At 36.7% G+C, this 18328-nt stretch overlaps 1 protein-coding gene and 1 long non-coding RNA gene across 2 annotated transcripts; both read right to left on the bottom strand.

Annotated features, from left to right (window-relative positions):
* Window positions 1-4758: 4758 nt before the first annotated feature.
* On the bottom strand, window positions 4759-9042 carry LOC110883907. The gene is made up of 8 exons (XR_002560787.2): window positions 8740-9042; window positions 8262-8573; window positions 7920-8177; window positions 7612-7830; window positions 7438-7526; window positions 5586-5996; window positions 5100-5203; window positions 4759-4972 (listed from the first exon to the last, which is right to left on the bottom strand). It is a non-coding gene; the product is annotated as an uncharacterized LOC110883907 (long non-coding RNA).
* A 352-nt stretch (window positions 9043-9394) lies between these two features.
* LOC110883908 (pentatricopeptide repeat-containing protein At4g32450, mitochondrial) lies at window positions 9395-11277 on the bottom strand. Its single transcript, XM_022131570.1, has one exon. It carries the CDS (start codon window positions 11142-11144, stop codon window positions 9555-9557), a length of 1590 nt encoding a protein of 529 aa, XP_021987262.1. The 5' UTR covers window positions 11145-11277; the 3' UTR covers window positions 9395-9554.
* Window positions 11278-18328: the final 7051 nt, after the last annotated feature.

An 18328-nucleotide genomic window follows, 5' to 3' on the forward strand; every position in this document is an offset into this window, starting at 1 on the left:
GACCCCAAAGAAGACTGGGTATCTATATTGGTTTTAACTCCCAGTCCATAATTAAATATTTAGAACCAATGACGGGAGACATGTTTACAGCACGATATGTTGACTGTCATTTTGATGAAACAATGTTCCCAGTCTTAGGGGGAGATAAGGGCAAAGAAAGACTGGTAACACAAGAAATAACGTGGAATGCATCATCGCTATCAAATCTCGACCCCCGAAGTGGTCAATGTGAATATGAAGTCCAAAAGATCATACATTTGCAAAGAATAGCGAATGAATTACCAGATGCATTCACAGACACGAATAGAGTGGCAAAGTCACATGTGCCAGCATCAAATGCACCTGCTCGAATTGAAGTAATCCCAGAAGCGATTACTATACAACGAAAGCGTGGGAGACCAATCGGTTTTAAAGACAAAAACCCACGGAAACGAAAAGAGCAAAGTAACGCAGTTGGTGAAAACTCACAAAAGATTATAAGTGAAACCCCGGTGGAGGTAAATGTCCCAGAAGAGACAACTATGAATCCAGAGGAAAATGAAGTTTCAGAAGAAACACCGGTACCGAATGAAAATGAGATCTCTATTAATTATGTACAAGATAGTACAATGTGGAACCGGAATAAAACACGTGTTGATGATATATTCGCATATGCTATAGCAACGGATGTAATCAATGAAAATGATTACGTACCAAAAACTTTAGAAGAGTGCATGCACGGAAATGATTGCCAAGATGGCAAGAATCCATAAATGCCGAATTAAATTCGCTCGAAAAGCGACATGTTTTCGGACCTGTAGTCCGAACGCCCATAGACGTCAAACCAGTAGGTTATAAATGGGTGTTTGCAATAAAGATAAATGATAAGATTGAGATTGTAAGATATAAGGCTCGACTTGTAGCACAAGGGTTTTCCCAAATCCCAGGAGTTGATTATGAGGAAACGTATTCCCCTATAGTGGATGCGATAACCCTTAGGTTCCTAATCGGCCTCACAATCTCTGAAGGAATTCATATGAGACTAATGGATGTCTTCACTGCATACTTATACGGGACACTTGAAAATGACATCTACATGAAAATCCCTAAAGGATTAAAATTGCCTAAAGCATTAAAATCAACACCTTGAGATATGTGTTCTATAAAGCTCCAGAGATCTTTATATGGTCTCAAACAATCTGGTCGTATGTGGTACAATCGACTTAGTGAATATCTCGAAAAAGAAGGATACAAGTCTGATGTAATCAGTCCATGTGTTTTTATTAAAAGAACACTCTCAAATTTCACTATAATAGCAGTCTATGTTGATGATATCAACATCATCGGATCTCCTGAAGAGATAGAGAAAGCTGCTCAGTTGTTAAAGAAGGAATTTGAAATTAAAGATCTTGGTATGACGAAATTATGTATCGGAATACAATTTGAGTATCTGTGCAATGGCACATTTGTTCATCAATCAAACTACATCCAGAAGATGTTAGTGTGTTACAATATGGATAAAGCACATCCGTTTAGCGTACCTATGGTTGTCCGACCGCTAGATCCACACAAGGATCCTTATCGCCATCAAGAAGAAGGAGAAGAAGTACTTGGTCCAGAAGTACCGTACTTAAGCGCGATCGGTGCCCTTATGTATCTGGCAAATAACACAAGACCTGACATTGCATTTGCAGTACATGTACTAGCGAGATACAGTTCGAATCCAACACGTAGACACTAGAATGGTGTAAAACATGTATTCCGGTATATTTGTGGGACACAAGACTTAGGTCTTTTCTATCAGAAATATCAAAAGTTCCAACTTGTTGGGTATGCCGACGCTGGATATCTATCAGATCCTCACAAAGCAAAATCTCAGACAGGTTATGTATTCACATACGGTGGCACAGCAATTTCTTGGAAGTCAACTAAGCAAACACTTACAGCAACATCATCAAATCATGCCGAATTGATAGCACTGTATGATGCTGGTCGAGAATGCGTGTGGTTGAGATCAATGATTAATCACATACAAGAAGCATGCGGATTAGAACAGATCAAGAAGGAGCCGAAAATTATTTATGAAGACAATGCTGCTTGCATAGCTCAAATCAGAGAAGGTTACATCAAGGGTGATCGAACAAAGCACATCTCACCAAAGTTCTTCTCAACATATGACTTGCAGAAAGAAGGGGAAATTGATGTTCGGCAGATCAAGTCAAGTGAAAATTTAGCTGACCTGTTCACAAAATCTTTACCAAGAAGCAGTTTCGAGCAACTATCACACAAGATCGGTCTCCGCAGATTGAAAGATGTTTGTTGAATTCAGGGGGAGAATTATACACACTTTACTCTTTTTCCCTTAACTAAGTTTTGTCCCAATGGGTTTTCTTAGTAAGGTTTTTAATGAGGCAGTACAACTGATCCAGTAGTATCAATTTATTTATTTAGGTCCTGAAGTACCTATTTAACATCATCCTGAAGTATGTTGTTAAACTATGTATAATTCTAAATGTCTGAGGGGGAGTGTTATAAACCAGACATTTTAGCCACAACTCATTACTCATGGGCTTTATGGTTTATAGTTATATTTATCTATATATTTTAATGTTGAATAGAATGATGTGGTGAATTCAGTTTATCTTTATTTCTCTTTGGGTTTTTATCAGTATCTTTAAATTAAAAAAATAGAACCGGTTAGGGAAAGATATAAATAGATATAAATATTTCATGTATATGTTAATTGGATAGCGTATACGGTATACCACATGACTAATAATATTTTTTTTTTTTGAACGGCAAATTTGGATCACTGACGGACCACTGGAGTATCATCATGCCACCAGCAGAACCACCTGATCATATCCATCTCCACTAGGCAATAATGCCTATACACCAATTCAGGAGGAAACCCAATAAATCTGGGAAAAAACCCCTTTGTGGGAATCGAACCCATGACCTAATGGTCATAAGTCTTATCCCACCACTAAAATACCACTAGGCTATAATGCCATGGGTCATGACTAATAATATTAATTTGATGATGGAACATATGATATGAGGGGCCATAATCACCGCTTGTCTCATAAATGATTTAAGTCAAATACATTTGACCTTCTGAATTTTGGGACCTCTTATTGACCGTCAGAAAATGATATGACTTATTGGTCTTTGCTTAATTTATATACACATATATAGAGAGAGAATATAAAGTTTATCAAAGAAAAACTTAGGGGTAGAGACGTTCATCACTCATCACTCACAACATCCAATTGATTTCTGTCATGTCAACGAGAATTATTCCATCACTAGTGATGGTTTTTAGTGGAAATGTCCATCACTCACCACACACTATCAAAATCATTTAAAAAAAAAAAAAAAACTGAATTGCATCAACATCAACTTCTTCACGCGTGAAAATCTTAAACGCGTTTTAGGATCCACGCGTGATCAAAAGGGGTGGCGGCGGTGTTATATTTGTTTCCACGCGTGATGGAGAGCCACCCCCCCCTATAGATATTGGGTGACATTGACGCGGTAATATTAATTGAAAGCTACTAGTGAAATATATACTTTATTTACTTAAAATAATTTTATCAAAAATTATGAATTTTATTCTCATTAATTTAGGTATTATATTCTTTGAAATCATAGGTTTTTAGAAAGGTGTAATTCAATATGAAAAAACAGTTTTTAGACAAACTGAAAAAAAAAACACTTTGCTTCCCACCTCACGCAAACCAACGACCAAATCCCTAGTTGTTCGCCTAAATATAAAACTAGATCGATATAATCCATGGAAATATGAAGGTATTTAATTTGTTTTATGTCGATTTTGTTGAACCCTTTTTTTTTTCTTTTTTTTTTATAGAAACCCAAACGCTCTAGAACAATAAAACTACCTCCTCTCTCTCCCATCAGGTGATGGTGGTAAGTGACAAAACCCAAACGCTCTAGAACGATAAAACTACCTCCTCTCTCTCCCATCAGGTGATGGTGGTAAGTGACAAAACGATGACGGTGGTAAGTGTCAAAGGATGAAAAAAACAGGTTGTACGATTTTTTATTTTCTTTTAACTCTATTTTTTGTAATAAGGGTATTTTAATCATTTCACCTATCATAAACTTTTACTTTACCAAATGAAACATAACCATAGACTATTTGTATTACTCTAATAACTATAAACTTTTACTTTACCAAATGAAACATAACCATAGACTATTTGTATTACTCTAATAACTAGTTATTTTCATCGACGCGCGCTGCACGACCCCTGTGCGTTGTTACGGGTAAAAATACCTTTGAAGGTCTAAATGGAAGTGGCTCCACTCACTGGAAGTTGTAAGTGTTATTATTTCTAGTCTTTCGTGTCTTTATTGAGTAATTATCTTAACTTTTACGAAGATAAAAAGGAACTACATGACTGAATAAAAGTTCTAATCTTCTGATCTCTTTGAACAGGTTCATATTTGATCATTGACACATCCAAACACATAAATAACTTGTTTCACCAATTGGAACTAAACATAATAACAATACACCCTTAGCAGGCGTAACAACATATTGTCGAAGATTCGAAAAAAAGAAGCGGCAAGAGTCTTTTCAGGCGCAACAACAGATCAAAGAAATCTGGAAACATTTTCAAAAACCGTAGTACTGATGCCTATGACTGCGACGCTGATTGTGGATACATTTTTCGGCAGCAATTAAAGGTCCACTGAGGCTTTGGCTGTCCTCAACGTCTACACTCTCTATTTGTCTCTTTCTTCTCTCCGGCCTTTTTTTTTGTATGCTCCAAGTATTCAATTCTCATAGAAAACGCTTCTTAGATACAACCCCTGAATATAAAACACAAGTACAAACCATCCTTGGGCGAACATACCTAGGAGCTGGCCTGACCGCTGGAATTCATATTGAGAAAATGGATTTTGACGCAGAGAGGAAGCATATCATGACGACACCGATGTGCGGATCCATCAACATGAAGGTTCACTGGCCGGATACCATGGTTGCAACGATGGTAATCCACAAAGTACATGCTTCTCATTAAAAAAAAAAAAAAAAAAAAAAAAAAAAAAAAAACCTCACAAATAACACTATGTTTACAAAGAAATGGTACCTCATGCTCTCGACAGCAATCTTTTGTAACCCTAAGCCGGCATCCTGAGCTCCTTCAACATATATTTCTCATATATTTAAATACTTGCAAGATTGTCCAATCACCTGATGCATGTACCAATTACCATCAGAAAGGTACTATAATTAAAAAAAATTACAAGATTGTTCATCAACATACAAATAAAAAAAATAAAAATAAAAAAAAAAAACTGACGACTGCATGCTATTAATCTTTTTCATCAACAATACGTTTAAATATGTTTCACGATTGAGCATTTTATCATAATTCGTTGCATCTTTCATGATATTCAACACAAAACATAAGTACATATTTACCCAGAGACATTAAACACAGAACTGTAATAGGTTTTAGTTTGTAAATCCAATAATCTCCCAACTTCAGTGGCACATACATGTTCACTATATTTAACGAAAACAGGTAAAACCGAAAAAATGCATAACAAAGAGGCAATCACTAAACACGAACCTTGAAAGCCTCTAATCAAACTGCAAAAGTAAAAGCAACAATGTATTAATGTGCAGCCTCCATGGTGCGTCCAGACCCCATAAACATTTTAATCCAAATGCTTCACATGTTACCCCATTTCCGTGCAGACCCCACAACTTACCAATGCAACCCCAAGACAGTGGGCAATATGCTGTAACTCCGACATGTCAGCGGCTGGCACCGGGGCCCTATTACACTTCCACTTACAGTGGACCACAATTGCAACAACCTTGATCCTATCGGCCACAAAACGCCTATTTTTCCCAGTCGCATACAAACCTGGATAGGCGACGTGGAACGGGTCAGACCCAATTCGGCACTCACCCCAAAACAATATCCTGGAGCCTGACCCAAGAACCCTTTTATAACCTGATTGAGGTCTACACCCACCTGCAACAGATCAAAAGAAGCCTTAAAAATTTGCTTCCAGGTATCCAGAAGCGAGAGCTTAACATCGCAGCAGCAGCCAACACCTACGCAGTAACCAAAGCTGCATGAATGGCTTGAAAAACCTCAAATGCATCTCAATGAGGTTTTCGATTTCTTGATCTCCTAATCAAAAATTTAAAACCCATGGGTTGCAGATTATCTTTTTCTATCCTTTCTACCCCATTATCCGTCTATCTCTACAACCTCATAAACCCAAATAAAACTCAAAATCAGAAAAACATAACCATGAAAATTTAAAATGGCTACAAAAACTAAAATAACATGAAAATCATACTCGCAAAATTAGGCTTAGAAGTGTCGAAAAAAGTCGTTGCAGGTTCAAAACCTACTGTCCACAAACCATGCCATACCACTACCATGAATGTTCAAGTAAAATCACACCTCGTCATAGCGACATTCGTCGATATTGGTACTGTCACCGGCAACGGCACCTTAAAAACATCAAGCACAAACCACTCGTTGCAAACCGGCGTGAAGATATTGGTTATGCACCGATGCCGGCGCCGTCAACGGTATCAGCAACTCAACACCAGCATGCACAAAGCATGAAACAAACACCAACACAAGCCGCGTTTCTTAAGCCGCGCGATGCAGCGTTACAGCAGCCGCGCCCGTTGCGTCTGCCTGCAGCCGTGCCCGTTGCGTTTGGCCGCTGCGTTTCTTCAGCCGCGCTCTACGTTTCGGCAACCACGCGCTACGGCGTTACGGCAGCTGCGCGCTACGGCGTTACGGCAGCCGCGCCGTTGCGTTTTAGCGGCAGCCGCGCCGCTGCGTTTGCCTGCAGCCATGCCCGCTGTGGCGTCTAGGCAGCCGCGCACTGCGCCGTTACGGCAGCCACACGCTACTGCCTTAAAACATTAAAACAGACTCGAACGGCCTACTATTACAACCCATTATAAAAAGCTCTAAATATGCTGAGTTTCGCTTATCAAGCTCGAGCCGGCTCGCGAGCCTTAACGAAGCCATTGTTTTGTATAATTTTTTAATTAATATATTAAATATATATTCAAATAATATTAATTACTATTTACAAATCTACGAAAAATAACTAAATTATATATAAAAGAATAATTATAATTAATATACATTTAATCAATATATAGTAAACGAGCCGAGCTCGAGCTTTAAAAACAAAGCTCTAATCGAGCCGGGCTCGGTTCGTTTGCACCCCTAATGTCTGTATACCTTTTGTAACCATATCTGACACGTAACTATTTGTAAAAAATTAAAAATATACACAAAAAGTGTTTCGGGTCAAATCAAAACAACCTGTTTTGACATGTACCAAAATCCCTAAATGTGACCATCACCCAACCCATTAGTCAACCGACTTAACCAACTCTCGTACTATATAAGAAGCAATAATTTATAAGTCTAATACCTTAGATGTCCGTAACTAATCTACCGTCATCTTCAAGTTTCATAATTGGATTTTGCTTCTCCAAGCACAGCCTTGTGTTGTTCTATCAGCTAGACAATGCAAAACAAAATAACTTTTAAAAAAAAAACTCAAATCAATGGTAACTTTTAAAAAATGACAGTAGTAAATACTAACCTCTTCTGTCTTCTTATAATCATCCTAAACCTTGAACGCTTTCTGCTCTATCTCTTTAAACGCTTCAAGCAAATGTTCCTTCTGTGCAATTAGTTTATCTTTCTCCTTCTATGATTCCTCAATCCCATTCGTTAGTTTTTTCAACATTTTCTGTCTTTCTGACCCGTTTCTATTTGAACTTTGTGTCGATTGATCTCTGTGCTGTTTTTTATCAATGTCCTAATGGGAGCAAAAACATCAGCATACTAAAAAAAACACGATACAACAGTTAACTAATGCATTGTACTTGCATTTTGAATTTTAGTAACCTTCGACTTCTGGCTTTTTAACCGTTCACCGCCTGCATTCTCGATCAGCTCTCCCTAACACCACTCTCGAATCTCCAGCATTCGCAACGTAAATCAACCCGTTACAAATAACACCCACCAAACAACACGTTCCCACAGATGCTATTTGCAGGCATATCCGCCATTGTTCTCTTACAACCGAAAGAAACTCATCCTCCGTCGCTAAAAACGCTTTCTTGATAACATTCGCAGACATTTCTTGATCCTCAGACACAAATCCTGAACCAAAATAAACAAATAATTTATAAAGTTTCACACTTCCACAACCGAATCGAATTCTTGAAAAAGTTTAACCGAACTTACTCTTGAGATTAGCGAACAGATTCTCATTAACGAATCTTGATGTCTCCGGTCCACCATGTCCGTCATAGACGCCGATGAACGTTCCATACGGACCTGAATTCATCGAACTCAACGGTCCTGATTCTTAATATAACATAAATGAATAAAAATAACAAAAATAGCAACAGATTTCACAAAAAGTTTCTAATTCTTACAGTGGAATTTATTTGTGTGAAAGCATAGTCTACGGCTATTCACCGTACCATGAGTGCTGGTAATCAAGAGGGTAGCCCCCTGAACTCATAGGCCATGGATATAACAGAATACTCAAATCTGTATATCAAATAAGATTAAAGCTAAAAGAATTAGGGCTTCCCCTAAAATCTAAAGAAGTAGATACAGAACCAAATTGAAAGTGTCCTAAACCCTAATTAATCAACTGGTACAATCAAAGGCACAAATCACTAATCAATGATACTAATCGAAAACAAAAACTTACATTCAAGATAATCAATCGAAGGAGAATCCGTGGTAAAAAAAAAAAAAAAGCCTTCACTTGTGACGACAATCGGTGGGGAATCCATAATAAAAACCCTGAACAAATTATTGAGCATCTCATAAAACTCAGATACGACTTTATTACCAGAACAGAAACCGAGTGGCAGCGGCCTTCGAACTTGCACAAAAAGTTTATTAGATTTCTCCATGTTTCTTCTTACGGAAGCTTCGTTACACATGAAAGAAGAAGAGCGACGGATGAAGATCGTTTTGATCACAGGTGGTTCATCCTCCTATGACTACCTTCACCGGAACCCTAATCTCTTCAATCTCGTTGTGGTCACCGGTTCCAGATCGAGAGGAAAACAGGGGGGGGGGGGGGGTGAGCGAGGAGAGAAACGTGATTTGAATTTCAGAAATCTAGGGTTTGAGTGAATATTTTGGCCGCCCAAAAATTTCAGGGTGTTTGAAAATCCATTTGTGTGAATGAGGGGTATAATGGGAAAGTGAAATCCATTTTTTATTTCATGTGCTTTAAACACTTGTACATCATGCTTTAAAGGTGTTTTATGTAAAGTGGCAAATTACCTTAAGCTATCCTTCGGATATGCTTTAGAATATAGTATAGATGATTCTTATAGCTAACAAAACTTGACTTACTCAGAAAATGATGCATATTATATAAGGAGAAAAATGTGAACCAATAACATCCCCTAAGATTTTTTTTTTCAGAACATATCATATAAGTAAGCTAATAATACATGATGAACCGAAAAAAAAGAAGAAAAAGCGGGTTGATGGTAAAAAGGTGAATTGTCACCAATAATCTCCACAAGAGCATACTCCATTTTCAAAATGGTGAAACCTCTTGGCATCACGTGCAACGATTAGTCTTCCGACGAGCTTAGAAATAATCTTTAGTGCGTTGTGGCAATCGCCACAAACACGAAGGTTTTTTATTATTCGTATCGGTGAACGGGCCGGGCTGGTCGAAAGGGCCTGAGATAAAGCAAGCCTTTCGCTATGTGATAAAAGCGCTTCCTCCTTGCTTTCTTGGTCTATGTCGTGAAGAACAAATTTAGTCTCAGGAACATACCCGGCCTCTTTCATGGGTTGTTTTAAACACCTAAGCTGACTATATAGTTTCTCGTGCTCGGGGTGAGAAGTATCTCCTGCTCTATACTCGTAGACTTTGGTTTTAATCTCGAGTGGATTAAAGCCCGACATCCTCTTTTTTTCTTTTTCCTTAGCGATGTCTGAAGCCTTCACTGGTATAAGCCCTGCTTTTGATTGTTCATCCAAACGAGAAGGATGTAGAAGCTCGATAAGCTCAAGACAACGATCTCCAAGCTCTGTATCCCCGTGAATCCGACATTGATTCATCATAGTTTCCCAAACTTCTACACTTGGCTCTATGGGCATATTTTCAATAAACTCCAGTGCTTCATTTAAATATCCCGCACTCCCGAGCATATCAACGACACTCCTGTAATGATCCATGGATGGGGTAATGTTGTAAATCTTGCTCATCGACTCAAAGTGTAACAACCCCTCCCTCATGTCTCCTAACACACTACAAGCACTAAACACACCAAAAAACATCTGACTATCCGGCTTCAACCCAATCTTTTTAAACTCAGCAAACATATCAATCGCATCTTCCCCATGACCATTTTTAGCAAGCCACGTTATCATCGTATCCCACGAAGTCAAATTTCTCTGTGACATTTTATCAAACACCTTGTAGGCATCTTCCATAGACCCACATTTCGCATACATCTCCAACACTTTATTCCAAACTCTAACATCAAGACACGATTTCAATCTCACAACATGCTCATGAACATGTTTAGCTTCTTCAAGCGCCTGTGTCTCACCACACTCATTCATCAAAAACAAATACCTATTCATATCAACCGAAACATTATTCCGCTCAAGCAAACCCAAAACCTCCACCGCTTCCTTTAACTTCCCCTCCTTGCAGAACACATCGAACTCCTCAATCGTCCCACATAATGGCCCGTCTTCATCCGGTTGAGTACAATTCATCCCATTACTCTGTAAGCTACCCCAAACACTCTGTTGATTACTCATCATGTATGTATTCTGCACATTTCTACCTTCTTCATACAACCTATTTGAAGTATTCTGATAAACATAATTTTCGCTAGAAACCCCATTAGGGTTTTGCTCAAATCGATCATTATTTCCCCTAAAATACGAATTATTGTTACTGCCATAATTATTAGATTCGGCGTTTTGATAATCAAAGGTCTCATTGGTAGCTGCAGAGCTCAAAGTTGTGTAATTTTTCATATACGAACAGTATCTTTGACTAGTGCATACCTTGTATAGATGACTCAGAGATTTAGCGGTTTGAGATGCTTTTGCTATTGCTTGAGACATGATTCGGTGGTGAAATGATTTAGAGGAACATAAAGTAGGTGTTGTGTGTGTGTGTGTGTTTCCGGTGGCGGTGAGGGATACAACGGCGGAGGGAGGAGGTGGTTAAACCCAGGGTTTTGGGAAAGGAATTACTGATATTATTGTTCGATTATATATGGTTGTGTTAAATTGACCCATAAATTAACTTTTTTAAATAAAAAGGAAAGGTCAAAGGCAAACGAGTTTTATCGGTAATTTTATCGTCGTGTCTACGGGCGGGTGGATTATCGGGTTTTCCCTGGAATTGGTGGTGGACTCGAGTTACTCTCGGAGTACTCCGTTTGTCCACTGGGTGCCCCAAGAATGCTCGGGATTGATTCTGTTGGCCGTAAAAAAGCCTAAGGGCTACTCTCGATTGCGTACCAGCTGCAGCATGGGCAGCCGCCCCCTTTTGTTCTGTGCGTCAAAACCTCAGTCAACAGAGGCAGCCGCCTCCCAGCTTTTTTAGTTTCCCACCTGTTGGGCTGTTGTAACAGGTGAATTGCAGCCCATTTAGAATGTTGTTGAAGTCCAATAACAACAACCTTTACTATTCTCATTCCAATTTATCTATACTTTCTATAAAAGGAGAAATCCAAGTGACATAAGAAAAGCTGATGTGTCAGCGTGAGAGCATGTCCAACAAGGCTTTTCTTATCTCATTATTACATCATAAAGCCTAATATATAAATCACTTTAAAATTCAAAGTTGGCCCACATTTAGATTCCAAAGGTCTGCTGAGGGGAAACGTCTGCCCATATCAAACAACTTTTGTTTAAACATCTGCCCTCAACATTTTATAATCAAACATCAGTTCTCAATAAACATCTGTTGAGATTCAAAATTCTGGCTCCATATTCAAAATTCAAACCATATATTCTATTCTAATCCTATAAATAAGGGTTAATAATCTGGCTCCACATTCAAATCTCTCCCGCTCACATCTGTGATCGTATCTCTCCCTCTCAAATCCATCTTTCTCGTGATTATGGCTACATGTTATCGTTCCAGTATCATTGTTCAAACATCGTCGTTTCAATGAAGGTTCTCATCACACATCAGCCTTTCAATATCTCTGTCTACTCTCTCTCAACTCTCTCTCTCTCTCTCTCTCTAAAACTGTAGAGATAGAGAAGAGGATGAAGACGACAGAGGCGTTGCATTTAACATCGATTTGAATGGTAGTTTAAAAAATGGATATTTTTTGATTTTTTCTTTTTATCACAATCTGAAGTTTTCTATGCTAAATGTTCTTCAGGTAGATCTTGCTGGATTTCTTATTTGGTGTTGAAGTCTTTAGTTCGTTGGCCGAGCTTCCGCATATGATGAAGGTTATAAAATGGAGCCACGATTTTATTGATGAAGAGGTAATGTCTTTTTGTGTTTAAAATAAATCATGATTCTATGAAATTTGATTGATATGTTTGTAGCTTTCATTTTGTCTTTGAACAAAGATGTGATTACGAGTAGATTGATTTGAATGTGGTATAAACTCAACTGGTGGAATGACAGCAAGTTCAGCTTATGCTTCAAGCTGTCTTGATCTCTTTGGAGGCTGATAGATGCTTTGGGAGGTATGAAAAGCAGAATTGATATATTTAGGGAAAATGAGGTTGAAAGAGGATAACTCAACAGTTGAGGATCTCATCTACATGTACGATAAATTCAATTGTATTCTCAAATAATGCTTCCTAGATTTTTGAAGACCGACAAATGTCTAAAGAAGCATCACTGTGGACATATGTTGGTCTTTGTCGGTCTTCAAAAATCTAGGAAGCATTGTTTGAGAATACCATTGAATTTATCGGAGTTGTCGAATGAGATCTTCCACTGTTGGCTGATCATCTTTCAATCCCATCTTCCCTAAATATATTGATTCTGTTTTTCAACAGGGATGTAATGTAATGATTTCTCTCAATTGAATAGACGGACACTGTTGAGGACAAGGCTGTTAAAGACAGACACTTATGTATGTAAGGCCTGATCAACCAAAGGAAAACAACTGTTCAGTAACAGCAGTGATTCAGTGTCTACAGCGGATTCAACATCAGTATTTGTGTATCAGTTTTTCTTATGTAACAGTGGTTAGTGTATCGGTGTTTAGATTTTGTTACAGCTTCGATGATGGTTGTTAGATTTATGAAAATGTAATTGCTACAGTTTGAATATTATTGTTATTATATTATTATCATCTATTGATCGTGGTCTGTTCAAGCACTGCTGTTAAACATGTTGTGTTGAACTGCATCGTCTGTTAGTCCATAGCAGAGGTTCTCTTTGGCAGACCTTTGCTTGAACCGTCTCAGTGTTTATCAGCAGATGTTCATCATGAGGCGTGTGTAAACATATATTTGAAATCCTCTATTGAACTTTATCACTGTTAAGTGTCACAGAAGATGTTTTCAATTTATACTGTGGAATGATCAGCAGATGTTATGGTCAAACTTCTGTTTATGGGCAAACATGTGTTTAAGATCAAACTTCTGTTTAAAAGCCTGTTACAACCGCTGTGTTTCTTTTGTATTCATATGGGCAGCAGAGGTTATTTGCTATAACAGTCTTTGTGTTTATTAAGCTCCTCATTTTGATTGTTTGGGTATAGTATTCTTGAAATTGATCTTTTTTTTGAAAACAGATGTTTATGGGCAAACATTTGTTTAAGCTCGAACATTTGTTTAAGGCCAAACATCTGTTTATGGTCAAACTTCTGTTTATGGGTAAACATGTGTTTAAGGTCAAACTTCTGTTTAAGTCCAGACAACTGATATATAAGGCGAGACATCTGTTTAAGGTCCAACTTCTGTTTAAAAAGCCTGTTACAACCACTGTGTTGGTTGAAACATTTGATTGTTAAAAGTTATCCACTGCTGATAAAACAACCTCTGTTTCTTCAATCTTCATGTTGACCACTGACTGACCAAACATTTTTGTTTAGAAAACTGATGGGTATCCACTGATAGGAAAGAATAGCCACTGCTCACTTTTTTATTGTTGACATCCATTCATATTGACCATCAGCGGTTTTCCTAAAAAACAGCCATAGCTCACATTTTTATTACTGATGGTGTTAATTAGTGATAGATTGAAATTATCAAATAAAAACTAGAATTACAATAAAATTACCATTTTACCTAATCGTTACATTAAAAAATAAATAAAATTCTTGATGACTATTTGGTGCAAATGAAATCAGTAATTAATGTCAATTTCTTGAGCTTTGGACATTTAAGATATTGAAAATGTGAATTTCAAACTGACGGTTTGTTGGGATTGAACCCTACCAGAGGAACAGATAATATAAAGCCAAAACCTGATCACAACAGTGGATTCATAATAAGCAGATGTTTACACTAAGCTCTCCCCTTGACAGTGGTTACCTATCTGCTGATACACTCTAAACACTGCTCAGAAGAACAACTGATGAACCAAACACTGATGAAACAACTAAAGACTGCTAAAAGGCAAACGCTGAGCTCTATCTACTGCTGTCTCTTAAGTACTGCTGAAGATCCAAGCACTGCTCATTCAAGGACTGATCACCTTTGAAGAAAGCACTGATGTTCAAGTAATCAGTGCTTAGGCTACAACAGTGGAACGTGAACAGTGTTAGACTTGTTTTGTATTGTATTATCAATCAGTTGTTAGACATCAATAGTTTTGTATAGATCAGTGCTTATAGGTTGTTAAGCTGTTAGATGTCACTATCATGGTGACGACAGCTGAGGTACATCAGTAGTTTGGTTTGCTTATAAATATGACAGTACTCTGTACTGTTATATTTGATTCGTTTTGAGTGAGCTCTTCTCCTCAATTCAATCCTTTCATCTTGTGCAACCAACTCTGGAGTATCAGGCTGAGGGGGAGTTTAGTCTGTAAGCTTGCACTGTAACCTTTTGCTTTTAATGTAATCTTTCGACTCTATGAAAAAGCAATTGTTTATCAAACTATATTCTCCTTTGATTGTGTTTAACAAAGTTTGTATTCATTTCCGCTGCACTTTACATCATTTCATATACTCTGAATGTTCAATTCATACAAACAAGCACAATCATGAGAGCCTCAGGTCCTAACATGGTTATTATGTCTTAACTGAAGTTAAAATAAAAATTAGAAAAGTTATCATGACAATTGCTTTCAAATCAGATCAGTAATTACTGATAATATCAGTAATTTTGAAATTCAAAATATGCAAAATGGTAATTTAAAATTAATGTTCTCTCTCTTTTGTTTCCTACGTTGCATTTCATTTCTAATATTTTTTTAGCTGCTGATAAAACAACCTCTGTTTCTTCAATCTTCGTGTTGACCACTGACTGACCAAACATCTTTGTTTAAAAAACCGATGGGTATCCACTGATAGGAAAGAATAGCCACTGCTCACTTTTTTATTGTTGACATCCATTCATATTGACCATCAGCGGTTTTTCATAAAAAACAGCCACTGCTCAGATTTTTATTACTAATGGTGTTAATTAGTGATAGATTGAAATTATTAAATAAAAACTATAATTACAATGAAATTACCTTTTTACCTAATCGTTACATTAAATAATAAAAAAAATTCTTGATGACTATTTGTTGCAAATGAAATCAGTAATTAATGTCAATTTCTTAATCTTTGGACATTTAAAATATTGAAAATGTGAATTTCAAATTGACGGTTATTATCTCTTAACTAAAGTTAAAATAAAAATTAGAAAAGTCATCATGACAATTGCTTTCAAATCAGATCAGTAATTACTGATAATATCAGTAATTTTGAAATTCAAAATATGCAAAATGGTAATTTAAAATTGATGTTCTCTCTCTTTTGTTTCGTACTTTGCATTTCATTTCTAATATTTTTTTTAGCTTAATAAAGCTGAAAATAAGGATATACACTACTTACCTTTCAGTTCCAAATAAACATCATGACAATTGCTTTCAAATCAGATGAGTAATTACTGATAATATCAGTAATTTTGAAATTCAAAATTCAAACCATATATTCTATTCTAATCCTATAAATAAGATATAATTATCTGGTGTCACATTCAAATCTCGCTCGCTCATATATGTGAGCGTATCTCTCTATCTCAAATGCATCTTTCTCGTGATTCAGCCGCTAATCTTCGATTACACTTCTTTGTTCGAATGTTTGTTGTTTATGTTTACATGTTATCGTTCCAGTATCATTGTTCCAACATCGTCGTTTCAATGAAAATTCGCATCCCACATCAACGTTTCAATATCGATGCTGCAGTATCATTGTTGCAACATCGTGAGAAGTTGCATGTGCTACCTTCTTTGATATGAGAGTTGTAGCTTTAACAGACGATATGTATCTTCTATCGTGAAAAGTTGCACCTTCAATGGAGGATATGTATTTTTGTTAAATCGAAAGTTAGGTTTCCTTGCGTCAGGAAGATTTTTTCCTTTTATAGAAAGTATAGATTCGTCCAATATTGTGGAAACTCAGATGTGCTACAACAGTTGAAAAGAGACATTTTCATTTTAGGTTTGTTTCTTATTTGTGTTGTCAGTAATATAGAGTGCGGTGATAGAGACGTGCAGTTCATGGTGATGGTGAAGGACATACATCGAGAGGTTCAGCAATCGATGGAGTTGAAACTAAACTTTCTTAATTCTTACTGTTATTCTTAGATTTCAACTTTAATATTGTTCAGTGTGTGATGTAATTATTAGACTTTTAGTTTTAAGATCATGAATAAATGAATAAATTTAATTTTATGAATCTAAGTTGTGTTTTATTTTTACTTATTATTTAGTGTTTGAGTAAGATTTAGATTATGTTGATGTTGAATTTTGTCTGAACATCTGTTTGGTAAGTTAACAGACGTTTAATATTGTGAACGATTGGTTTGATGTTCAACCTCTGTTTTTTCATTCTTCATGTTGACCACTGATTGACCAAACATCTGTGTTTCAATCATTGTTAGCTATCCACTGATAGTTAAAAAATATTCACGGCTCATATTTTTATTGTTGGCATCCACTGATATTGAGAATCATTGTTTTTCCTAAAAAACATCCACTGCTCACATTTTTATTGTTGATGTGGTTAATTAATTATAGAATGAAATTAATCAAATTATCAAATGGTTATAACCTCTGTTTTGGTTCAAACTTCTGATTGTTAAATGTAATCTACTGTTGAAAGACAACCTCTGTTTCTTCATTTTTCATGTTAACCACTAAGTGACCAAACATTTGTGTTTCAATCAATGTATGCTATCAACTGATAGTTAAAAAATTGAATTACAATGAAATTACAATTTTACTTAATTTTTACAATTTTACCTACGAAATCCTAACAAGTGTTAACTCTAGCATGTAATACTTTATTTTAATAATCTCAACATGCATCTTAAAAATACTTAAAATGAAATTTTTTCATAAATTATAAGCATCAAAATGTTTTTAGGAAATCAAAAATCCATTGTAATAGTTTATTTTAATAATCTCAACATTGCACCATCAAGTCTGATAGGCTATCCACTGATGGCTTAAAGTCTCCCACTATTTTCATTGTAACCATTATAACCACTGATATTATTTCATCATTGGCTTCATAAAACAACTGTCTTCCATTACTCATCAGAGGTTGGCAACCACTGATATTATTTCATCACTGGCTTCATAAAACAACTGTCTTCCATTACTCATCAGGGGTTGGCTCATGGACAGTACATAGCGGTCAGATCTTTTGTAACCTCTGCCACGTCAGCATTCACTTTTTCCCCTATAAAACCCTGATCAAAACCATCAAACAGGGTTTTTACTGTCGAATCGATTTCAAAATTCCTTTCTCAAAGCAGTTATCCTCCATTTCTCTCAAAATTCCTCATCGTCCTTCTTCCTTAAATGGCAAAATCACCGTCTTCATCATCTGAGAAATCCACTCAAAAGGCCATAGAAATTCCATACAAAGCTCCCCATAACTACTCGGGTCTGTTGACAAAACCAAGTAACACTGAAACCTTCAATTCTGTCATAGATGCTCTTTCGTCTTCAAAGTACAAAACTTTGTTGACTTCTGATGCTCCGATTTACTTGGCAACCCAGAGGGAATTTTGGGAAAATGCAAAACTTGAATCTCAAGATGAAATACCCATAGCCATCAGTTCCTCGATAAAGGGTGTTAAAGTTAAAATCACACCACAAA

This window comes from Helianthus annuus, chromosome 6 (assembly GCF_002127325.2).
Source record: "Helianthus annuus cultivar XRQ/B chromosome 6, HanXRQr2.0-SUNRISE, whole genome shotgun sequence".
Lineage (NCBI taxonomy): Eukaryota > Viridiplantae > Streptophyta > Magnoliopsida > Asterales > Asteraceae > Helianthus > Helianthus annuus.